General features: G+C 35.1%; 1 protein-coding gene and 2 long non-coding RNA genes across 3 annotated transcripts in view; all 3 read left to right on the top strand.

Moving 5' to 3' along the window:
• The window catches only part of LOC139119022 (uncharacterized), an 83911-nt gene that overhangs the window by 55437 nt on the left and 1185 nt on the right, over nt 1-27289 (top strand). The gene's annotated exons all lie outside the window — the stretch shown is intronic.
• On the top strand, nt 9381-11894 carry LOC139119023 (uncharacterized). Its single transcript, XR_011548836.1, has 4 exons — nt 9381-9480; nt 10752-10895; nt 11290-11424; nt 11611-11894. It is a non-coding gene; the product is annotated as an uncharacterized lncRNA (long non-coding RNA).
• Nucleotides 15946-27159, top strand: LOC139118739 (uncharacterized). Its single transcript, XM_070682163.1, has 9 exons — nt 15946-16200; nt 17196-17281; nt 17591-17725; nt 18379-18480; nt 18841-18951; nt 19175-19288; nt 21814-21919; nt 25053-25168; nt 27094-27159. The coding sequence occupies exons 1-9, from the start codon at nt 16152-16154 to the stop codon at nt 27157-27159; spliced, it is 885 nt and encodes a 294-aa protein (XP_070538264.1). The 5' UTR covers nt 15946-16151.

The raw sequence follows: 27289 nt of genomic DNA, 5'->3' as shown, positions 1-27289 counted from the left end.
GAGTTTCCGTTCGCTGTAATTATTGGTAGATAAAGACAATGTAAACTGATTCTTCTTTAATACCTTCGGCACGGACATCTTTACTATAACCGTCGTGAGTAACATGGATTTTAGCTGGCAACATACAAATCGTGACCTTGCCCTCTCTATATTGTATTGATGTTACAAAACTATTGAAAGCAAGCCAGTTTTCTGAAAGTGGATGATGCTACTATTATAACGTTCCATTGTATGAAACTTAGAAAAAGTATTTTCTTCCCTGCAGACTTTCCCATTTACCTTTCTTTACGGGAAATTGAAAGTACCAGTGGACCACTTTCTTCCAAGGCAAGCCGATGACTTTTTTGAGGGCGATATGAATAATGGAAAATGTAAGTACACACAGACACAAACACACACACGTACATACACTAAGCTGTTATCGCTCTGCTTTAGCATTGAGCACTGTCATATATATATATATATATATATATATATAATATATATATATATATATATATATAATATATATATATATTAAAGGCCCAATAGCTGTATCTTTCAGCATTATTTTTGTGATTTTACTTCCAAAGTAAAACAAGTTCGTGGGAATGTACTCATTGAGGGTGTTTATACAAGTATAATAAACTGTCCACTGGGACTGCATGTGTAATTTTGAGCAAGATTAATAATAAACGTTTGCCTAAACATAAAATGACGCCCCCACGCAAATAAAGAAAAAACACTTTACGCCATGCATATATGCATTGGAATCTTCACAGAAACGACAGAGTAGTCAAATATTATGCATAGTGCTGAATGTTTTCCACTGGGACATCATATGCTTGTTTTCTTCGTAATATTACCAGATTTTAAAAATGGCGAGAAATCAAAATAACGGTTAAAATTCAAATTTAGTTGTCTAATTTTTCAGTAGTAAAGGAGTATATCATTAAATTTGTAGAATTTAAAAACAAAACTGAGAAAATAAAAGGCCTTTTTCTGCTCCAAAAATTTTAAGAGTTACAGCTACAGGGGCTTGAACACAAATTACTTCAAGTACAGGGTAATGAAATCTGTTACTTAAAGGGACATAAGATGTAACTTGTGGCAAGTTTTTCAGTATTCTGCTTCTGTATTACGTGTCTGACCTTAACCCGTTTGTCATGCTGAAATTTCGAGTATTCGTTTTGTCAACACAGCTTGAAATTTTCAACTTGTATGTATGTGTGTAGTGATCATTGTTTATTGTTTACAAATGAATTCTAGTTCGGACTTGAAAGCTTTCAAACAGAACAAGTAATTTTCAACAATAACAATGTAGATTATACTCATAAAGGTTGTGTTGATATGCTAAATACTTGGCATTAAATAAAAATTTAGGGATTCAGTGCAGAAAATGTAGGGAAACCACAAAACAAAATTTCTGAAAAAATAGCCAAAGGATTTAGCTCGTCATGCATCCTGCAATCATCAGACAGATGAAGTCAAATGACCCTTGGCCCCACACTCTTTTTACATCCTTGGGACGTACCATTCTGTTTGTAGATGGCGTTAAAATTTGAAAAATAATATTTGTTTTGGTGGTGACATTTTGAAACCAACTCAGAGCGTTTGTTTAACAGTGTAAATTTGTCAGCATTGCTAATGTGCAATCATTGACAAAGGATCGAGCAAAGCAAGCGATGTAATTTTTGTATCAGGAACACTGCACATTATCAATGCTGACTAATCTACACTGCTAAACAAACGCTCTGAGTTGGTCTCAAAATGTCGCTGCAAAAACAAATATTATTTTTCTGATACAGGCATATTTTTTTTATTTAGTTCAGGAGTCTATACATCCCATATAATAAACATATCTTACTATGGTATAAAAAATAATTAAAAGAACACAGACAAGTAAGAATTATTGCACATTACGGACAACAAACAAAGCAGCAAGACTAGAAAAAGCAGCGATATTTGAATATCTCTTGCTCTGGAGCTGTAAAATCAAAGTACAGTGTCTTCCTAGCGACCGATTTGGATAGCATTGCAGAACAAATACTATATGTCTGGAAGCCTTGCGTTCTGTATGGCGTTTCGGCGTCATTGGATCCTACCATGTGTATAGGAAGCGACTTAGGAAAGATGTTCTGTTTGAAAACTTTCGTTTTTTCATGGTCGCCTGCATCTCCCAAATCTGACTATACCTTTTTACACAGGTAAGGTGACAGCATTTACCAAAGCTATAACGAAAACACACCACCATGACTTTACAGAAGTTAACCTTCAAAAGTGCTCAAACAATGGTATACACACAAGGGTATACATTCATAAGGTAACTACAAGTTGTTGTATCCTTTGTTGTTGTTATTTACGATGATGGTAATGGTGATGATGCTGATTATGATTGATTGATTATGATGATGATGATGATGATGATGATGATGATGATGATGATGATGATTGAAATGTGATGACGATTGATTGATTGATTGATTGATTGATTGATTGATTGATTGATTGATTGATTGATTGATGATGGTGGTGGAGGTAGTGGTACTGGTGGTGGTTTTTCCATTGTAAAAGAGAAATGGACAATAAGGTAGAATGCGCCTCGGGAGCAACTCTTCAGACTCTCAATTTTTTACAATCTTTTTGGATTAACCGCGTTTGCAGGATCATTTTTAAGTTCTCGAAGTAAGTACATTTAGATCGTCTCAGTTTTTTGTCAAAATTAAAAAACTATTTTTCCCATAGAGTTAACACAAGGTGACTGTCATTCTGAATTTAAAATACCGGAAACGATTAGATTATTTGTTTTTACTGTACCAAAATTTGCAAGGTGACCCCTGATTTTTATTCTTGATTTGTAAAGGGAACAGTTGGAAGTGTTGTTTGGCAAATTCGAGCAAAATTTCAAAACTTTCGATTACGAGGCGTGTACAACGGTTACCTTGAATTCAACTTTAAATGGACAAAGTCGGTAATTTTTCATGAATTTTGTTTGATAAAGATACTACATAGTGAAAATTGCGAAAATTAACTAATGGTCATGACCATTAATTAATTTTCGCGATGGTTTCATTGATCGTGTCTAAAACCGGGATTGAATATATGCATGGTCACTCAAACAACATTCATGAAAAATGGCCGACTTTGTCCCTTTAAAATCATCAAGCACATGTTTTAAATGATAATAGATAAGAGTTCACGCCGGCGAGTTACATATTATGGTATAGCCAAAACGCTTGTCTATGTAACTGACGGCACCCCTTGCTTGTAAACTTTGGCGTGATAGTCGTATTTTGATATTTAATAATTGTCGGCAGAGCTTTTTATGATGTAGGTGACATGCTATGTATCCTAATTTGGTTTGTTATGCTTCGTAGGTTAAAATTTGCTTCTTTAGTTTTGAGGCATTCCTTGGTTTTCAGGAGTAATTCGTTTATTGAATATTCAGTTCATTTTTAGTGGCCTTTAGAAGTGATGATGACATACTGTTACAATTTCAACTGTGTCACAACAGGCGCGACACATACATGTTATTGACTTGTCAATCAATGATCTTTATTTTACATCGACAACGTTGTTTTTACCAAGTACATTTTAGATATGCACTTTCGAGAGTCTGCATCATTTACCAAGGACACTAACCTTTATGAAACTTTTATGAATCCATCAATCGTCATTTTCTAGTTGATAAGGATATATTTGATTGGTAGATTGTCATTATTTGCACCGGCTCTGAAAGTAGGGTTATCGAAAAACTGATTGGCTGTTGAGACATTATTCAATGAAGGCAACGAGCCTCGGTCAAGAAAGGCTGCGTTCAGAAAAAATGGATAGGGGAAGGGGGCTGGAGGAATCGCGATTAAAATCTTATGTTTTTTCAAATGCCCCCTCAATACCCTTAAAATTTTCAAAAATATTCAAAAATTTCAAGTCCCCCCTATAATTATCATATAGCCGCATATTTGTGAGGAATGCACGCAGAGTAAAAATATACATGTATTGCGTAGTTCTGCACGCAGATATTCGACACTACCTCTTATCTGCAGGTTGTAGAGCCATAGAACTAGGGAAGTTCTTAAATTGATTGATTTTTAAATGCATCAGCGGACTTTTTTGATTTCTCAATCTAAGCCGACTTGAGTTTAACTAACTCTGGCCAGGTCAATGGCACCAGCTGAAAATCACACAAAATGACAATCATGAGGGAGTATGCAAAGTGTGATTTAATGACTACATTTTGCCAAATTGTAAAAATCTGAGCACAGTGACCTACCGAACGTTTTTTTTTTTTTCAAAAGTACAAGACATGTTCAACTTAGAAACGGATTACAAATGTTTTACAACCTTAACAATACTGGAAGGTTAAAATATTCCATGAAATGAATGTTTTAATCTCAGACATTTTTGGTGTAATAATGGCAAATGTTGGTAAAAAATAAATGATTCCATGTAGTCACACATTTTTTTCAATTCAATTAGAGTCTTTACTGTTCAAAGTTTTACTTTCATGTTATTGTACAATGAGATGTCAAAATTTTATTCAGTGCATGAACTTGAAATGAATGGTTATTTTAAATGCCTGTGTTGGCACCAGATTGTCTCATCAGAAAATGTACCCGGCAGATTACAATTTCAATGGAAAACAAAAGGCTGTCACACCTCCTTAATCCTCTTGCAAACTACAACAAAGGCGATCCCGGGGATCGCGAACAGTGCCTTTAAGTGATTTTAGAAAAACTTCCTATGACTTTTCGTCGTAGATTTGTATAAGATCAAGCATGTTGACCCATCATTTTTCTCTAATATTTCATTATTCTCATATGCCAGAATTCAAAAATCCATGGTAACTTTCAAGTCGTCTAGTCTTCTAGGTGTTGCTCTCTGACCTGATCTTGTGTACTAGTAAATGCATGTTTCACTGTCAGTAAAGTGTCCTATTATTATTATTATTATTTATTATTATTATTTATTTCAGACTGGGTTGTCCATATACAGAAAAGAAATTTAGTAAATGAAAATGAATACAAACCAAACTCTTCTTAAGCTACATCAGAGTCAGAGCTATCACTGTCACTGCCGGTATGCATTGACAGTGACACTGCCTGTAGGCAGTATCAGGGCAGTAGCTGTATTAACTTTGTATTTCGACAATATTTTGTTCAGTTTATACAGCTGCATTCTTGTTCTACTCCCTACAGCATGTTGAGCTGTCCAGTATTCAGCTTGCCAACACAGCCTACGTGTTCCGTGCATTTGTATCATTGACGAATAACTTTCAGTCTGAACTCTAATTCAATTATCACCAATATTTAGACAAACAAGCTTTGTTGAGAAACTGAATATTGTGTTTTTCAGCATGCTGTAGAGAGACACAAAGAAACTGTATTTGATAAATTGCATAGAAATATTTAAAAAATTATCAACAGTTGTAGCTCCTGCCCCATTGCAAGGCTAACTTGATGTTTTTACGAAAAATTAATGGCATTCGTACATTTTTAGATATATTATAAGATTATGGTACAAAAATGCGACAAAACAGTTCTTCATTTTGTCTAATTATAACTAACAATGAAACAATTGGATGACATCCAAATGTTGGGAGCCCAAATATTTTCAAGACCCCCTATAGCCAGAGCAAAATTTTCAAGTCCCCCTCGTCTACCCCCAGAATTTTCGAATCCCCTCTGAATTTCTTCAGCTCCCTCACCATTTTTGAAAGGCTTAATTGGCTACAAAGCTTTCAATACGCTGCACACTGCCATGTTTTTATCGAAGGATCTAGAATTATTAATTATAAAATCGTAAAACTCATATGGAAAATAAGTTTAGGCATGGTGGACAATAACCGGAATGTGAAAAATCACATGCTGATTTGATGTGATTACTTTTTTCCTGTACAGGAGGACTTTCCCCCAGACGCTATTATCAACAAAAAGTGGTTTGATTACAACAATACTGATATACGTTATTCACTTGTACAAGTGACGTCTGAAAACATCAGCACGACATTATCACCGCTGCAATTACACTGCGACGTGGAGATCGAAGGCAAACTCGTTCTCTCACAAACCGCTTGGCTAGATTTCATAGGTAAGAACTGCTATGATTAGCTCTTTGTACGTTTGTGTAGTTGAAGAATGGAACCATCTGTACGTAGCTACACAATTCTTTTCAAACAAACACTGCTTTAATCAGATCATGGTATTACGAGACAAAACCATTATAGTTATTTACTGTAAAGTAGTACGGGCTTCGAAACTGAAAGACTTAAACTTTCATTTAAACTTTCAACCATTCCAATTTGAAAAAAAAATTATAAATCAGGGGTTACCTTCCAAACCCTTGGTACTGCTGAAACATATTACCTATATTGAAATTCAAAACTGCTGCAATTATTGCATTCACCCCAAGGGAACAATTAGATCTACCTTTAATCGTAATTGATGAGCCACGTGAGTTCAAGTAATTATACTATTCTAAGTAAAAGTATAAGTCTTGAACAAAGTAAAGGAAATGTTTAACTGCAATCTTTGTTGAGATGTGCGTATTTTCACACTTGGTAGGTTGTCCAACAGGAACATACGGGTTTAAATGCCATAAACCATGCATCTGTAAGAATGGAGCTAAATGCAGCGTTTTTAATGGTGCCTGCAAATGTACATCTGGATGGATCGGACCTGCATGTGATATTCGTACGTTGCTTACCTCAATTTCTGAAAACGTAAAATTTTGTTACTAATCTAATAAGAACAAGTACATTGTCGACTTTTAATAGCCAAAGTCATAAGACTTGATATTTAGTGGTGTTTCTTGTATATATATATATATATATATATATATATATATATATATATATATATATATATATATATATATATATATATATATATATATATATATATATATATATATATATAAACAGATACTTCAGGTACAAAGTAATGAAATCTATTACTTAAGTTTCATGCATCTTGCAATCCTCAGATAGCGTGAAAGGATTACTTTCACTCTATCTGAGGATTGCAAGATACATGGTTAGATTTCATTACTTTGTACTTGAAGTAATCTGTTTATTTATATATTTATAACGCTCTGCTTTTGCATTGAGCACTGTTATTTCCCACGAGGGCATCTGTAAACGTCGATGTATATATATATATATATATATATATATATATATATATATATATATATATATATATATATATATATATATATATATATATATATATTTATATATAAATGTATATATGTATGTACATATAAATGCATTCATGCATGCATACATACATACATTCATACATACATACATACATACATACATACATACATACATACATACATACATACATACATACATACATACATACATACATACATATACTTGTACTGTGTATAAGTGCTTTACATCTTTAAATTGGCACACTTGGTTTTTTGTCAAAATCGGACTATATATCTATGAATTGGATAAAGATTTAGAAACCAACCAGTAGATTATAAATTGCCCGATTATTTGAACTTCTCCTGAAAACATTACTCTTGTTTTATTCGAGCGTATTCTCTGGTATAAAAATAGTTGCACTATGCCATGGTTTAAGACTTATAGTTGGAATTTTAACCTCTTTTGGCATCAATTATTATTTCCCGTTTTTTTATTATTTCTTCTGTCATTTCCTGTCAACGTTTGCAGCCAAGGCTTCCATAATGGTGGTCCCTCAAAGCAGTGAAGCTCAGTATGGTACCTTTGTGGGGTTGACTTGTAGCAGCCAAAACATCGACTTACCGAAAACACAGGAAGAATGGTATAAGAGCATAAAGTGGTATTATAATGGGAAATATCTTCATATTACGAATCAGACAAGTGCAATTTACATTGATAACCAATTCAAAGGGTATGTGAATTTTCATTGTAAACTTTAGTGTTTGAAAACACATAATAAGGCTAAAACATACCTTCATGAATACTCTTATGGTTTCAATTTCACAGAACATCATTCGTGCAAATCAAAAGGGTGACGACATCGACAGAAGGCGCCTACGAATGCCATATAATGGATAAGTACAACAAAAAGTACATAGCTAAAGCTACGGTCATTGCAAGTACGTTTTCATGTGTAGTTTTTCTATGATTTTATTGATGAATTCCAATTTCTTGGTGGGAAAATCGAAATTGCTGTATTTAATTAACCAATACTGTACCTATACGTACATTTACATGCACGTATTAATCCATGTAGATATAGATTTATGTAGATATTTGTTGTCTATCAGATTCTTTTATCACACTTTGGAGTCAGGCCCATGTTTTACAAACGTCACAATCTGGGAACAATGCAGCGGCGCCGGCCTTGACACCCACACCGACAACAAACAACTCTCCAACGTCAGTTGTGCCTTTTGACAACGTAATAAACAAAACAAAATGACAGTTTTGTCGACTCTGTGTATAATTACGTGTGCCAATCAAAAATTGCGCATCGCTTACATTACGTATAGTATACTTACATTTTACCAGAATGTCCCGTAAACCAGTTTGGACGATACTGCAACGAGTCCTGCGATTGCTTAACCAGCTCCTCTACGTCCTGCGATCGGTATGGCGGTTGTAAGTGTAAAGATGGCTGGAATGGAATACGTTGTCAACATGGTATGTATAAAGCGCACGTTTCTGTAAAATATGGCTAACCACATTATGCATTGTAAGCCGCCAGGAAAAAAAAAAAAAAAAAAAAAAAAAAAAAAAAAAAAAAATATATATATATATATATATATATATATATATTCCTAAGTTGGTGACTTGTGTGCGAGGCCCTGTAGAATCCCGCGGGATCCTTAGGTTGAAAGGTTAGGTGATGAGTTTAGCCGCCTTACTCACCATCAACGCACAACGAATGAAAAGCCCCATCTAAGAGTCAGGACCGCCCACATTGGACCGACTGATCCATTAGCTCAGTTGGTAGAGCATCCGTAATGTCTACGGGGTGTGGGTTCGAGTCCCGCATGGGTCACTTTTCATTCACCACTGTATTTTATATTTATATATATATATATATATATATATATATATATATATATATATATATATATATATATATATATATATATATATATATATATATATATAACTTTCTGTAGCATTATTCATTACGTTTCTAGCAATCATGGGACATTCGTGTCTATTAGCTTTTCTTTGTACTCTTGATCTGTTATTCCATGAAAAATATGTCTCACTACGCAGCAAATTGTTTCACCCTACAGATTTAATACCGCCAGTCATACTTAGATGCCCACAAGATATAACACAATATATAGAAAATGGAAAGGCGTACACAAATGTAACATGGTTGGTACCAGCTGTTGAGGACAATTCTGATGACGTCATTCTGTTCAGTAACCATAACCCAAGTGATATATTCCAGGAAGGAACAACGATGGTGCAATACACAGCTGTGGACTTTTCAAACAATACCGACCATTGTCGGTTCAAAATCCATGTAATAAGTAAGTTAATTTCACCGTTCCATCTTTGCACATTTCTACGGATTGTGTTATCACAGAACATCACAAAAGGGCGGGGTGATATGGACTCTGACCATAACTATGTTAATTATAGCGACCTATGAATGTTACAGTCTCCCTGCTCCTAATTCCTCATTCGTTTGACGTTATAAAGGCGAGGGTCCATTAATTGTATAGCGACCTGCCATCTTCTTGTCGAGAAGGGATCGCGAATATTCACCAGTGAGGTATACGGAAATATGTATATTTATACATAGACCCCTCTTCCATTCTAAATAAAGACCCCTGTCCAGTGTGATTTAATTCAGTGTAAGTATAGGAAATACCATGAGTTTGAATTGGTTCACGTTGGAAACCCAGAATTTTGATTTGGGGCTTGTGAATATACATCCTGAGACAGTTGCGTTGACAATATGGCCTGTGTGATTAAATCGTACATTAGGAGAATACTCACCGGGAACGAAGATAAAAATCAAACAGCGATATATTATCGTGTCTTACAAAAACTGCAAATAATTTATGATGATAAATCCACGAAGTTCAATAAACTTTCCGATTGGTCTCAAAATGTCGCCACCAAAAAATATGATACATATCGAACTTTCAAACTAGCAAGGATAGTAATGGAACGATCCAAATATTTATGCCACTATGGTTAAGCTAATCTGTTTGACGTCGACTTATGCAAGATTTATGAATCTAAAGCAACATATCATATATTGCCACTGTAATCATGAAGTAAGGCATGACATGTGGTAAGCGCTCTCCTGTGACATCGAGCTCTCCATTTGCATGGCAATTAGAAACAAAACCAAATGAGTCTACCGTCCTTGTAACAGGAATATGATATGCCATGGTTCTTCCTACGCTTTTTGCTTTCTTCGAAACGTTGAGATACTCGATGATGTGAACATTGTATAACGGGATAGCAAAATAAAAACGAAACACAAACGAAACACAATGAACACATAAATGTGTAAAGGAACACCTTGATTCATTTATGACAAACTGTATGGAAACACTTTGTAAAATATTCAGGCTATTGGTTTAGGACTGCTGTTGATCTGCCACTCCCTTTCTGAATAGGGGTGCCACTCAAATACCTGTACTTTGTATTTAAAATAACCAAACCTTCAATACTTTGGGTAGAAGTCGATGGAGCCCCATCCACCACAATACTGTATCTCCTGGCATGCGTAACACAATCTTTATTTAAATGTATCCTTTCATAACAATAGTTCTATCGTTTACAGCCAAGTCGGCACTAGGGCTTACTCTAGGAATATCTTCAGCTTGCCTACTTGTCCTTGCCATTCCGGTCTGTGTGTTTCTTGGTTATTGGTATCGGCACAAACTGGTCAAGTTCTTTCAAGACGATAATGATTATGACTGGGACGGTTAGTTGAACATAGCATACACTTTTCATGCGACGAGCAGTCTCTATCGGGAGATATTAAAATATCGATCGCAACTTGTTGGTTCTATACATAACAAGTACCATCTTGGGACTTGATGCGCTTTATTATCGAGGTGTTGAGTTTATTTGTAGATTGACTATTTTATTATGGCATGTATTTCTAGTATAGTACACACATAAAATTCCATCACGACTTAATCCATTCTGTCAGACACTTGGGATTAAATGCTAATTCAGCCACTCTATCATTAACTTTTAAACAGTCGAAAATTTAAAGCTACTTCTTAAAAATAAAAATAAATTCCATTACCAATTTCAAGGAAGTGCTTCATCTTACCTCCTTTAACACATAACTGATGCCTTTTTCATTATAGAAACCAAGAAATACGATGCAATGGTATCATATAATAGCGAAGACGAAGACTTTGTCGACACTATAGAGGACCGTCTCGAGAAAGAAAAAAATCGAAAATTGTTGCTGCACGAGCGAGATTTTCCTGCAGGAAGATGTAATATGACTGAATTTCCTGATATTTTTAGAACATTGTACCATTCCAACTTTTATTCCAAAGGTTTTGCTGTACAAGACTCATATTTTCATGGATTTTTTTATCAAAACCGATTACATTGTTGTGTTAGAGTATTATATCATATGCGACCCTCTACCTTAACTCATTTTTTTTTTCTTTTTGAAGATATTTTCACAAACATCAGTGAAGCCTTTGAGAACAGTCGTGCATCTATTTTGATCCTATCAAACGCCTACCTTGAAAGCGGTTATTGTATGCATGAAGCCGGAATGGCAATGGATAGCTGGATCACCAAGCGACAAAAACTAATCCCGATTTTTATAGAAAACATCGAAGGGAAAGAGCTTTCACCAGTCATCGACAATATTATGAGTTCCATAACATACCTCGAATGGCATCGTGTTAAAACTGAGCAGGATAAAGATGAATTCTGGAATAGACTTGAATGTGCACTGACAAAGCCTAAGAGGAAGCCTTCGCTGGTGTCCTTTGTGAGAAAGGCAACTGCTCGGCTTTTCGGCAGACATCGAGGTGAAGACTATATTAGGTTAAACAACCTAGTCATTTGACAGAGTCTTCGCAGTGTTCTCTCGCATGGCGTGGTCGTTTCTTCTTAATCAGTCATCAAAGGGAGCCGTAGTCCTAGTGAAAGTCATTTAATACCGTAATTTTTTCTATCGGTTTCTTAGGTATCTACTCATCTTTCAAAGAACTCGATGCCAAACATTACTCAGCTTCAATCAACCTGTAAAATATACTTTCAGAAGCATGCACCCTACAAATTCAAACTTAAGTCCTGATGGCAATTTCAGTTTGTAGCGTCAGTGTAACCCATGATGCTTTGAGACAAGCACATTGACATGAGTTTCAGTCATATCAGTGTACAGTCGAACACCATTCGGAACCCTGAACATTGGTCAGTTACCTGAAATAAAGTGCTATCTGCTTCAACAATCTATATCTAGCAACTGATAACTTTAACTACTATATTCTCAATTTTTTCATTATCTAAATAAGCTGAATCAAGCAGTATTTCACTGTGTTGACATGTGTTGACATCTGAACATTGAACACCAGGACCAAGATATTAATTCAAAGATTGTTATGTATTAGATAATGCTTGCGCTTGTTATGAGTTACTGTGAGAAATATTGCAAAAAAAAATACAGCTAATGACTATATCGGTATGATGTATCATATATTTACTTAGGGTTTACACTTTAAAATATTCAGAATAATATATATTGAGAGCCTATGCAAACCCATTTACTTCTCGAAGATAAAGATAACTTTAAACTTCCTTTTGAATTGATGCGGAAACAAACTCAATTGTCAAAATTTTCCTAGTTTGATACTATACCTACTTTGCCTGGATTTTGCTAAATTGTAGCTCAGCTGTAAGCTTTATAATTTGAATACCAGCGTAATAGTACACTGTCATGTCAGAGTGTACTCTTTACTGCAGATCTTTTATTCTCCATTTTCACATTTTGTAGTTGTCGTGGCACAAGGCCACAAGAGACTAACACAAAGTTTCACTGGTGATGTTATGAAGGTGTGAAAGAGATCCTTGTTAGAGATGCACCTTACGGACCTGTAAAATTACCTACATGTAATGCTGGAGCACACTCACTCACCTCTTTTGACATGGCGATAATGTATTTGTCACAATCTAGTAATAAATAGGTGAATAGAAGCAAACAGGTCATGAGGCCATAGATCGATACTTTCATATTATGTCCTGTAGCTTTGTAAGGAACCCCAAGAAGAGGTCACTTGGTTTCAAGATAGCATTGTCATTTAGTTATGGAAATAAAGGTGTCACTTTTGGTTATAAGGGTGATATTAACCAGTGAAAATTATAATAATATTTGCATATTTAAATTTTCAGGGCGTTGTCTCTTTTTTAGTCAGAACATACTTTTCGAATCCAAGAGTTTTCAAATTTACAGGTTCTTAGGCCTGGCTGCTCTCCATTTTGTGCAAATTATGATAAGATTTGCTCAACACTCTCTTATTTTTAGTTAAAAATCAAGACACACCTGTTTCACTTATTTCAATAGTTTAGGAGCCATGGATCGATTAAGCTGCAGAAAAAGTCTTGTTGATTATATTGTATAGTATTTTCCATCATCGCAGACATATAACACTGGGAACATGACAATCTTACTTTCATTTTGTTTCCTTTGATCAGTTGAAGCTCGATTATTATAACTTTTAGTGTATTTTTCAGCCTTTTTATTGTTCAATAAAGTTTTTTCTTCGATGTTCAAATGTTCAATGTAAAAATATTCAACATAAGCTTAAAGGGCCAGTAATGTTAACGTTTGATGATTTTTTCATTATTTTTATTTTGTATGTCAATTGAACTTCTTATTCTACTCCCCAAAGAATGTTGAAACAACCACTATTTAGATTGTTAACTTAGCGTCCATATGTGTAAAATGCATCGTTATTGTTTACATTTGACTTCTAGTCTGGACCAGAATTCACTTGTCAACAATAATAATGCAGTTTACACATGTACGGGCTGGGTTGACACAAACTTAACCGTGTATATCAACATGCCTTGAGGAGTAGAACAAGAAATTATGGTTGACATTCGAAACAAAAATCGTGAAAAAACTATTAAAAGTTAGCATTACTGGCCCTTTAGTGTGGGTGATGACCGATATTATTGTTGAAAAGTGAATGTCAGTGTAGACTGCAATGTACATGTCAATTAACGATTGGCATTTTGCATGTTGTAAACAAGGCAAATAGGGCTGTTAAAAATATAATATATCTAACTACCCGTCTTTTTTCTGGTTAAAGGAGTTGTTTTTTATTTATATTTCATTCAGATTTGCTTGGCAGACTTTCATTTCGAAGAATAAATTGCAAAGTAAAACATTGTCAAGCAGATACGTATCACCGATGAAAGGAAATGAAACTCAAAAGATTAGAACTTTTCTATTTCTGTTAGATGTGATTTCACTTCATACGCCTTTTCGTCCCGTTTTAGCTCCATGGTCAGTGACGCGGAGCTTATCAAATAGGTTACGAACCGTCGCACATCGTCGACCATGTTTTTTTTATTCCATTCAAAGCTTCTTCTTGAAAACTGGCTGTTCAATTGCTTTAATATTTTGTATGTAGGTCCCTGGGGATGACTCGAATCCGATTTGTCCAAATACGATGAAATACACAACTCTGAATTTTTTAAGGCATTTTTGGTAAAAAATTTCCCACTTTCAAACTACTGGTCAGACAGATTGAAATTTTGCATATATATTTCTAGTTAATCTGCATTTTTTGTATTTTATTTTTTTTATCGTCGTTCATTTTCTCAAACTTCTAAAAAATCGTTTGTCAATTTTGGTCAGTAAGTTCTTATAGAGATGACGTCATTGATGTGTGTGAAACGGCGATGGAATTTGCATACACAAATTTTCAAGATTAATTTTTTTATTGTTTATTATAACATCGCTTTCTCTAGACAACTAGCCTTACATCTTTGAAATTCAATTTGCCACTTCCTAGCGATACTCTTATTGAGTATTGGTAAAATTAGCGTAAAATTCACACGTTATAATGTCTTAGAATGTGTTTCTTAGTTTTTGCTCAATTGTCTTATTTTCTCCAAAAAAAATTTGTCCAATAGTAAATTTGGTTTGTAAAAGATAAAAAATTTATATCTGCAAATTTTTTGGACCCATGTTCTCATACTTGGGTAAAACATTGTTTTCTCGAATGTAACAAGACTTTGAAAAAATATGTAATACAAATTATGAATAAATAAGCATAAACTTTGAATGGTTACTTTTTGAAAAAGTTCTTTTGTTCTTTTATGCTCAACTTTCTTCTGTCCAATACCAATAATTATTATATGTATAGGTTTGCTAGGGTAATCTAGTCGGTGTTTTTTTTAAACGATAATGACATTTGCATATGCAAGTTGTATGGGTTAGCTTTCACTTTATTGGTCGAATATTGTTTCCTCTGATAGCATTCATCTTACATTTTTGTATATGAATGCCCTCATTCACCGATGTTTACATTAGCATAAATTTATATATTTCCTTTTATAAAACAGAGAGAATGGTAATACATTTCGTCACGGTCAGAGTACGTCCCACGTTACATGAGGAAACATATACGATCGAGTTTCGATGTATAAAAAATAAAAAATAAAATAAACAAATCATGAGTGTGGGGTTTCCCGATATGCAATCATTAAAGAGAAGAACAATGTCGGGCCGCGCTGCAAAGACATGTACGAGAATTGGGAACCGGTCATTATAGAAAATACTTGAATTCAAGTCAAAAAGTACTTCGATATCGGAACATAAACTAGAATTGATTAGGATAAGAAAGTCGAGCAAATGTATCATATTAATGGCTTACATATATGACGCCAATGTATCATGACGTCACAGCAGAAATAATGGTCAACACATGTGACTGTTTACTCATTTCATTACCTTCTCGTTCTGCCACGTTAATTATTAACTATCTATAATCCTGTCTGTCATCGCAGCCTCTTATGCAGACTAGACCCTGCGATGACAAATGAGTAGGTCAGATAAAATTTGTAAATAGCCTTTGGTACTCCCCACAGATATGTTTAATACAGCGTTGGTCAGCATGGCGTAACTAGTATTCAATCTCAAAGTAATCCGAATCCTTTTCAGTTTTAGTGTTGTCACCGTTGCTCACTATCCGAAATGTGGAGAGCAAAACTCACGCTGAGATTGTCACTTGTTGTATTACCAGGTAAGTGGCTTACTAGAAAAGGTAGATACATTGTATCAACCAACGTGCGACAAAGGCATTTTTGTCACATCAGTTTTATGATTCTTACCACTATCGTGCTCTGTCTTGCATGCGTCGTTCATAGGACCAAGTGTTTGCATGTGTCCCTTTTGGACATATCTATACAGTTTTGAGGCCCTGACTTTAAGGTTGTTCGCATCTGGGGACACATAGTCGGATTTTATACCTTTATCAATTCTATTCTGGTCTACCACTTTTAGGGGTTCATTTTAAAGCTCTTGGCGAAAGAAAATTTTTTGCCGTCTAAGTTTTCGAAAATCGAAAATTTTATTTTTCTCCATAGAGTTAACACAGGGACGACGGCCATTTTGAAACATCGGTAAATGTCAAGTTATTTGTTTCTCTAGAAGCAAAATTTTCCCTGTGACTCCCGATTTCCCTATGACCCATAATTTTCCACAATGTCAAATTTGCAATGCCATGAATATATCCGAAGAAAAGTTACATTTAATGATAGTTTTACGTTTAGACACACATCTCTAAACGTTCCTAGCCTTGTCTTGTGATCCCGGGTCAGGCTAACTAAGCGAGTGACGAGACAATGCCGTCGTAGTCAGTTGCTGCAAAATGGTCTAATGTTGCTCGACAACTGAGATTTTCGCATTAAGAATTTATGATCAAAACGTTTTTATGTGAAAGAAGTGTACAGTAATAAAAATTCGATCACGACGGCTTGCTAATGTAGAAAATTAAGGACAAGTTTACATGTCTACACCGAACAAAACGAAAGAACACTAACAGTTCCTTCCTCACAGTGTCCAAACCAAATATTAACAATTCAAACAAATTGCCAAAGCATGAGCACCCCATTTGATAAAATATGTTTCCTAGTTTTGAAAATATGACATAACAGTCATAGGACCAACTTCCTTGTCAGGTGTCATATTGTTATTCAATATCAACACAACATATTTATTTATTGCCTCTCTCTTCAGTGATCACGTGCCTCTCGAGAGGAGAATGGATGGGGTTAGAAGATGACGCAATGTTGCCATGCGAATTCCAAGTTCACGTTCGCGAGGTGAGTAAAGTACGCAAGTGACATCAAAAGTATACACGTTTGCACATAAATACTTAATACATCCACTCCAGGGACAATCAATCACTAACAATATTGAATTATTTTACCTGTCATGTGTATATGTATATAGTGGCACAATGTTGGAATCATAGGTGCAGAACAAATATGTATAGAGTTAGGCGACCTGTTTTCAGCTAAGCTACCCGTAATTTCCCACAAACTCTGCTGTTATTCAAATGAAAGCAAGGGCTGTGAGAGTCTGGACACATGCATGCATATGGCAGCGCTTTATCTCCAATATGATTCCAGGACACTCCCATTGGGAAAGTCATTTTCACTTTGCGAAGGCGAAACGGCGACACAACCATCACCAATGGGTCCACGTTAACGACTGATCATCATCAGCTACTGGTTAATGACAGAGTTGTAAATACTACAAATTGGGTAAGATTATTTGCTTATCTGCTCACTTCTGTTTTTCTCACACTTTATAAATTTGAGTTGTTGCCATGGTAAAATTCCATGTCATGGAATTTCAATGTCAGTGAGAACCTTTCCTGCCAACACAGCTTCACCTCGGTGTAACGTTTCGGAAATTACTTGAAAACAGCTTAGACTAGTAGACGACTTTGTTGCTTTCTCATTAGTTAACCTGCAATAATCTATGATTAAACCCTGGAAAAAGGGTCTTCCGTATAATAATATACGTAGACAAACTGCAAGCCTGGGTCATTAAGGTCGAATGCTCCCAGGAAACAGATATTCGGACTCTAATTTTTGTTAAATTTTGCCATTCTAATGTATTATCTGTGAGGGATCCTTTAAAGCTCTTGGAATACAAAAGATTTTTCCGTCTTAGATATTTAAAAAAATATATATTCCCCATAGAGTTAAGACAGGGATGGCGAACATTATGAATATCAGTAATTTTTAGGTAATTTGTTTCAAACTTTGAGTGGTACCCTTGATTTAGTAAGAGAATTGTTAAAGGTTTCATTAAAGAAGTTTGAGCAAATGTTTTAAGACTTTTACTTTCGAGGTGCGTATTACCTTAATATGTTCATTGTTTATTTTTATAATTGACTATATGTACTCAGGATAACACATCTGGCAACGCTTCCTGCTCTATGACCGAAACGATAGAAACGCTTTCTTCACAATCTGGCTATGAGGGCGTAAGAATAGTTGAAGGCAACAAGGTTAGATGTCAATTGATAGTTTAATTACTCATTTCTTAGGTTAGTATGGCCATTTTCCCAAATGCTAACAGTTCATTTCTCTGTCATGATGTATGTGCAAAGTCAAATCTATATTCAAATGCGAATATATCACATAACTCGTATGGAAAAAAAAACATAACCTCTCTCTGAAGGGCCGTTACGATGCATTTATAGAACGTCAAATTATTCTTGCATATGGGACAAAAAATTGAAAGCAAACATGCTCGACTGACCTTCCTTACTTCGCTGATATCTGAAAGACACCAAAACTCGGCCACGTTCACATTCAAAATATGCAAATTATTCTGATGCTGTTTTTTGTTACTTTGCTGTTCTCAGAATGATCGATTCAAAGTGAATGCAATTACCGGTGATATTTTAGTGAATGGGTATCTAGATTACGATATAGACTCCGAATACACACTAAAGATTGCCTTGACCAGTGCTCCGGTAAGATGCCTTAATTATATTTTTATCTTTGTTAAGAATTAGATAATAATTTATAAATATAAAAGCGCATGTAATTTTCACAACAGCACCAAAATGTCCAATTCATGAAACATTTTCATAAAATCCTCTGTCTACAAACTCTAAATGACGTATATAAATTCGTGGTTCAAATTTTATTTTATTCTGTAGTGTTGATAATTTGTTTTCTTGTTTTTATGAGTAGAAAACAATGCAGTCAACGTATTCCATTGAAATAGTGGTTGATGACGTCATTGATTGGCCGCCATATTACAACGAGACATGCGAAATGCCAACAAGAGGCCAGCAGGATGGATGGGTATGTCTTTAAGTTTCGTAGCTCTTTATTTATTTATTTATTTATTTATTTACACTTTTATTGAGCGGCCGAGTTACTTGTACAGTAATTTTCATCGGGGCTCAAGCAAATTTCATGATCTATAAGATCAAATGCCTTTGATAGATCAAGCAGGAGTAAACTATTCAAATAACCACTGTCAAAGCTACGTTGACCATATTTAGAGAAGCATCTAAGTACATAAGAATCCTGGCGAGAAGTAGACCGTGTATGATGACTATGTACATCACTCTGAGCGGTAAACAAATCAGATAAATACTGTGGACCATACCCTTTCAAACATTTAAATGTTTCAATTGCGGTGAAGTAAAATATTCTTTGTCTGACAGACATGACATTAAGTAATGAAAATAAATCCACTGAAGGGAAATCAAACGGAAGTTCAAAAAGCGTGCGTAGAGCTCGTTTCTGAAGTATAAACACTTAATATCACGATTTACAGCATCATTGACTTCACTAATACACTTTCCCTTCGTAAGTAGTGTCTGATCATCAGCATACATGTGGAGGGTGGAGGAATCAACAGACAATGACATATCATTAATAAATATCATGAAAAGTAAAGGTCCTAAAATAGACCCTTGCGGCACACCTGTGGTAACACGACAAATAGTCGTTATTTATTTTCCATGGGCTGAAAAGAGTGAATTATCTGACAATAACTGAATTTTGTCTGCATTAATACGTTCATGGATCGAATGCGGGTTCGCTTTGAACTCCTCGAGCAACTCTGCTTGATATAGAGTTTAAATCGACATTATACTTTTAATTTCAAGGCAATTTTTCAAGTTAAAAGACTCACTCCCTGAACCCCGCAAGTCAATTACTCTACAGAGGTAGACAGTTAAAGTAGACGTTTGAACCAAAAGGAATTTTGTATAACTCATAACGATACGGTAAATATTCTTTTTGAATGTTTCCCTATGCAAATTTTAATTTTTGGTATCAACTTTGAAGTACTCATTAACATATCCCTACCTGGCGACAGCTACAGTTGTGTCCTTGAAGCATGTATTGTGAAAATTGGACGTACACTCTCCTTCCAAATTTGTCGCTAAAAGAGGAAAATTAGAGTATTTCTATAGCTTTTATTTATGTAATGAACCATCAAGTGAGCGAGAAGCCAATTTACAGGATTGAGTTACCCGTCTTCCACTACTCGATAAAGCAACGAGGTGTAAAATGACTTGCTCAAGGGCACAGCACCATGTTGGGTTCGTAGAAGTCACCATTCTCAGATAGTGACCCCTCAGCTCTTGATGCACCTTGGTCTAGTTTCGATTTCACTATCTTTGGTGTTCGTATCATATCAGTACACCCGCGGACTTCCTCATAGAAACACTATAGGTAACGACGGTTCCGCTTTTTTCACTCGCCTGACTTTACGTCCAAATCTTCCGAACCTCTTTGTCGGCAAAAAGTCTCGCTAGCCTTCCAGGTGTTGAAATTCGATAAATAATATTCTTTTTGCTAACGACAGTTTGAAACCAATCCAGGGAGTTGCTTAACAATTTATATTTATCAGCACTAATTATTCGTACCTTTTCTGATATATTGGCTTCTGTTAGAATAACTTGATGCTCTGTCAATAATTTACCATAAAACATTAAAGTCCCGGTCCTTGTTCTTGTGAGAACGAATACACAAAATATAGTTCATTGCTTTTGTTACGAAACAATTACTTGTATGTGATTAGTGAGTGGTGTCCTGATTAGCAGGACTTTGATATGTCTTGGTCAATTATTAACAAATCATCTAATTTCTCGAAAATTTTGATTATGTCTCGAAAATGTAAAATCTACAAAGGTTTCCGTGAACGTATTGGAAGCCAAAAGGGAGTTATTATGTTTCGGGTAATAGTTCAAGTCGAGTAACTAAAATCCTCATATCTGGACTCCCTTTGAATATAAAGTCGAGTGTGAGGGATGTATCTTACAGCAAAACGAAACGAGATATAACAATTTCAAGCAGATCATTAAATGGCAAAGTGATAAACATGGTAATGGGGACTTTGCTCACCCATTGCGGCGACATTACCGGCTGCTGCCGAAGTATTTGAATTGGCTGTGCTTTGGCTTTTGTCTTTTGGTTTCTGGCCCTGTCATTTGGAACGACTAGCCAAGTAATGCTTGGTATGACGATCAGATAATGGAGCCGTTGACCGTGTCAACACTCTGCATGTGACATATCCGTTTTACGCCCTCACGACGAGTTCGTATGCAAAGGTTCAGACACAAGAGTTTCCGTTCGCTGTAATTATTGGTAGATAAAGACAGTGTATACTAATTCTAATTTAATACCTTCGGCGATGATATATTTACTATAACCGTTGTAAGTAACATGGATTTTAGGTGACAACATACAATCGTGACCTGGTCCTTGCCCTCGCTATCTTCTATTGATGTTACAAAACTACTGAAAGCAAGCAACTATTATAACGTTCCATTGTATGAAACTTAGAGAAAATAATTTTTTCTTCCCTGTAGACTTTACCATTTACCTTTCTTGTCGGGACATTGAAAGTACCACTGGGTCGCATTCTTCGAAGGCCAGTCGATGAGTTTGTTGAGGGCGATATGAATAATGGGAAATGTAAGTACACACAGACACAAACATACACACGTACACACGCTATGCTGTTATCGCTCTGCTTTTAGCATTGAGCACTGCTATTTCCAACAAGGACATCTGTAAATATATATATATATATATTATATATATATATATATATATATATATATATATAATATATATATATATATATAATATATATATATATTAACACATTACTTCAAGTGCAAAATAATGAAATCTGTTACTTAGCGACAGCGCTTGTTTAACAGTGTAGATTTGTCAGCATTCCTAATGTGCAATCATTAACAAAGCATCGACCTAACACCACCTTCAATAAATATTTACATCACAAGGTTGTAAAAGAGAGTGAGGGGCTAAGGATCCTTTCACTTCATCTATCCGATTATTGCAGAGTGCATGAAACTTAAGATGGAGGTTCTTGTTGCCAACACGGTTTTTTTTCAAAGCAATATTTCTCATGAGAACTGATAAGGAAACCCCCTGAAACTAAATCTTTTAAAACGCAGAGACTCTAAAACTTAGTATGGTAGCACTAGTTTACTCAAAGAATAAAATAACTGACACTCAAAAAAGTGATTAAATCATTATTGGCAAAATTAAAATGCTTCTTCTTCAAAATGTAAGAACTTTATTGCCGAACAAAATAGTAGTTTTGTTAAAAAGCACTTAAAGAACATTATGTGAAAATTTAAAAAAAATTGACCCAGCCAGTGTGGAGTTAAATTCTTTGGAAAATTTGAAATGGGGAGGAACACCTGGGAGTCGGGCTATTTGCATACATTTGCATAAATTACCACTTCTTTATCACGCAACTTACGACTTCTTGACAAGCTAAAAGGTGAACCCAACCAATATTTTAATGTTGGGTTTACAAATTAATTAAAGTTGAATGAATATTTGCAAAATGTGATTTATGAACAAAATACCCTCTGTTTGGAGAAGGTCGGGTTTGACAGTATTCTGAACATGCGCCGATACTGTTATCGTATTTTGGTACCAATTATATGAAGTTCGTTGTTGAATAAAGCATTCAATGAAAGTGTTTTTTCTTCCTTACTCCCACGATAATGTCGTAAGGCTTACCTCTTGTCAGTTAGACTGTACAGGGGGCGTGTTTTTCTTGTCTATGTTTTGTAGACGTTCCCACAGTTGGTATGTAAATGTAATTTTGTAAACAATGGGGAATAGATGTCAATTTGTCGAGGAGGTTATCTCAGAATGTATAAGAAATAGTTATTCACGGGAAAACAGGACCTGGGTGAAATTGTGAAGCATTATAATTATGTAGGGTTACTTTTTTCATCAGATTGTCTTGGTCACCTGCAAAGTCAAATATTGTCTCCAAGTAACTGAAGGCATTATTTTTGGTACAATTAACTATAAAAAACTTTGTGGCATGTAAATGTAAATCTTGTATACTTTTTGATGCAATATTTGTTCCTGTACTTTGCTATGCTAGTGAGGTTTAGGGTTTTGAATATTCGGTAAGTATCGAATATTTGCAAAGCAAGTTCGGTAGATTTTAACGGCATGAATAGTAGAGTTAATAAGCCTGTCTTGCTTTAGGAATGTGGTAGACTCCAATTATGTTGTATTTGTTTTAGAATGTGTATCTCTGAATGGTTTAAATTAATTGAAGTTATTGAAATAAGAAATCACAGATATCGATTAGTATGTCATCTTGTAGTATAAAGCGTTTAAAAGATGTTGGTTGAGTGACATGAGTTACCCACTTGTAAACTTACTGTTATGGTAAGGAAAAATTTTGTTTGAAGAACAAGTTGGTGATGCCAATGTATTCTTGACAAACTTTTCTCACAGATGAAAAGGTTGTCGTACGCAAGAGCGGTACAGTAGTTAGTTGAGTGTTTATCGTGAGTTCTAGTTCATAATTAAACCATAAAGATATTTGTGATATTTGAATTATTGCCAAAAAACCGAATTTAGCTAACTTTCTCTGTTCCACCAATAAATTGCACAATTAAATCGTCGTAACTTTAATTTGCCAATCGAAAGGGGAATACGTATATATCGAAAGGAGGTTAAAATATTACGATTGACGTGAAAGTTGACTGCTAATTTGCATATTTAAAGAACTTTCCTAATTAGGAATATACATCTTGATTGACTCTACCAAAGTTGACTACATTTGAGTCACATTGCCTGGTGAAGAAACATGCGGATGACAAGGTGATTTGAAGTCTGAGACCTTGATTATTTTCCGACAAAACATCATTATAGCGTACTTGCAGAAATGTACATCTTGGGAATCACAGCGGCGGCTCAAAGGGAAAACATACTTGTCGCTACAATGAGGTTACATGTCTTAACATTATTATTTACCAGTCTTAAACCATAAGTTGCATAATCGCATTCCTCTGTCAGACTGCACTGCGGGGCGCTCGTCCGACTGCACCTACAGAACCATGAAGTGCAGTCTTGGTAACCGAGACTACACATGTTAACAACATCACGAGATATTCAGCGCGGAAGAAAATATTAAAACATGTTTTGACGTTGAGTAAATATTTTGTTAATCACGAGATTTCGTCAATTATTTAGTTAACTTAGGCGACATTGGTTGTCAACATTATTCAAAACTCTATCTGAACTGTCTGTTCTCCCCGTCTGAATCAAAGGTCACAGTTTTGATCATTCGTTTGAGGGAGGAAGTACTAATCTAAAAGAACTAATTTCGTTACATGAGCTTACGCGTCAGTCGATCTGAGACGGGCGACTAGCCAACTTTACGTAAATTGTCCTTGCGTTGGTACTACGGCCAAGTATCCCCATGCAGTAAAATATTGATTTGCGCATCCCAGCATATATAGACAGAGTCATGTTCTCGTAGTGACACTCACATGAGAATCTGATACAGGCATATTTGAATATCTCTTTCTCTGGAAGTGTACAATCAAAGCACAGTGTCTTCTTAGCGACCGATTTGGATAGCATTGCAGAACAAATTAATAAATATGTATGGAAGCCGTAAGTTTGTAAGACGTTTCAGGGTCATTGATCTTGGTATGTGCATAGGAAGCGACTTTCAGTAAAAATGGCCTGTTTGAAAATTTCCGTTCTTTCATGGTTGCCTGCATCTCTAAAATCTGACTATACCTTTTTTACACAGGTAAGCTGACAGCATTTTCCAAAGCTAGAACGAAAACACAGCACCATGACGTTACAGACGTTAACCTTCAAAAGTGCTCGAGCAATGGTATACACGTAAGGGTATACATTCATAAGGTAATTATGACAACACTATGTGTTGAAGTTGTTGTATCCTTTATTGTTGTTATTGATGATAATGATAATGATAATTGATTGATTGATTGATTGATTGATTGATTATGGTGGTTGTGCATGGTGGTGTTTTTTCTATTGTGAAAACAGAAATGGACAATAAGGTAGAATCTCAAACTTTTACAATCTTTTGGGTTTTCCGATTTTGCGGGGTCATTTTTAAGTTCTCGAAGCAAGTAAATTTAGACCGTCTCATTTTTTGTGAAAATTGAAAAATAATTTTTCCCCATAGAGTTAACACAAGGGTGACTGCCATTTTGAATTTAAAATACCGCAAAAGATTAGATTATTTGTTTTTACTGTACCAAAATTTGCAAGGTGACTCCTGGTTTTTATTCTTGATTTCTAAAGGGAACAGTTGGAAGTTTTGTTTGGGAAATTTCAGCAAAGTTCAAGACTTTCAATTACGAGGAGTATAAAATCTTGAATTTAACTTTAAATCACCCAGCACAAGTTTTAAATGATAATAGATAAGAGTTCAAGCCGGCGAGATTACATATAATGGTATAGGCAAAACGGCTGTCTATGTACCTGACGGCACTCCTTGCTTTCAAACGTTGGCTTGATAGTCATATTTTGATAGTTAATATTTGCCGGCAGAGCTTTTTATGATGTAGATGACATGCTTAGTATCCTAATTTGTTCTTCCAACTCTTTGTTGTGCTTCATAGCAAAAACTTTGCTTGTTTAGTTTTGAGGCATTCCTTGGTTTTCAGGAGTATTTCGTTTATTGAATATTCAGTACATTTTAAATGGCCTTTAGAAGTGATGATGACATACTGTTACAATTTCAACTGTGTCACAACAGGCGCGACACATACATGTGGTTGACTTGTCAATCAATGATCTTTATTTTACATCGACAATGTTGTTTTCACCAAGTACATTTTAGATATGCACTTACGAGAGTCTGCATTATTCACCAAGGACACTAACCTTTATGAAACTTTTATGAATCCATAAATCGTCAATCGCGAATATTTGACTCTACTTCTTATCTGCAGGCTGTAGAGCAATATAACTAGCGCAAGTTCTTAAATTGATTCATTTTTAAATGCATCAGTGGACTTTTGGGATCTATCAATCTAAGCTGGCTTGACTTTATCTAACTCTGGCCAGGTCAATGGCACAAGCTGAAAATCACACAAAATAACAATAATGAGAGAGTATGCAAAGTGTGAATTCCTGACTTCATTTTGTCAAAATGTGAAAAACTGAGCACAGTGACCTACCGATTTTTTTCCCAAAAGTACAAGACATATACAACTTAAATACTTCTTATAAATGTTTTACAAAATTAACAATACTGAAAGGTTAAAATAATCCATGAAATAAATGTTTTAATCTCAGAAATTTTGGGTGTAATAATAGCAAATTTGGTAAAAAATAAATGGTTCCATTTAGTCACGTTTTTTTAAATTTAAATAAGAGTCTTTACTGTTCAAAGTTTTACTTTTGTGTTATTGTACGATGAAATGTGAAAATTTTATTCAATTCATAAACTTGAAATGACTTTTCGTCGTAGATTTGTATAACACCAAGCATGGTGACCCATTTTGTCTCAAATATTTGATTATTTTCATATTCCAGAATTCAAGAATCTATGGTAACTTTTAAGTCTCCCAGTCTTCTATGTGTTGGCCTGATCTTGTGTAGTTGTAAATGTATCTTTCACTGTCAGTTGAGTGTCCTATGACCCAAACTCTTCTAAAGCTACATTAGAGTCAGAGCTATCACTGTCACTGCCGGTATGCAGCAAGAGTGACACTGCCTGTAGGCAGTATCAGGGTAGTAGCTGTATTAATTTTGTTATTTTACAATATTTTTGTTCAGTTTAAACAACTGCGTTCTTGTTCTACTCCCTACAGCATATTGAGCTGCCCAGTATTCAGCTTGCCAACACAGCCTACGTGTACCGTGCATTTGTATCATAGAGAATAACTTTCAGTCTGAACTCTAATTCAATTATCACCAATATTTAGACAAACTGAATATATTGTTTTTCAGCATGCTTAAGAGAGAAGCAAAGAAACTGTATTTGATTGCATAGAAATATTGAAAAAA

The sequence above is a fragment of the Ptychodera flava genome, chromosome 19, assembly GCF_041260155.1.
Source record: "Ptychodera flava strain L36383 chromosome 19, AS_Pfla_20210202, whole genome shotgun sequence".
Classification (NCBI taxonomy): domain Eukaryota; kingdom Metazoa; phylum Hemichordata; class Enteropneusta; family Ptychoderidae; genus Ptychodera; species Ptychodera flava.
The sequence above is the reverse complement of the archived record's forward strand: the minus strand, read 5'-3'. Positions and strand labels throughout refer to the sequence as shown.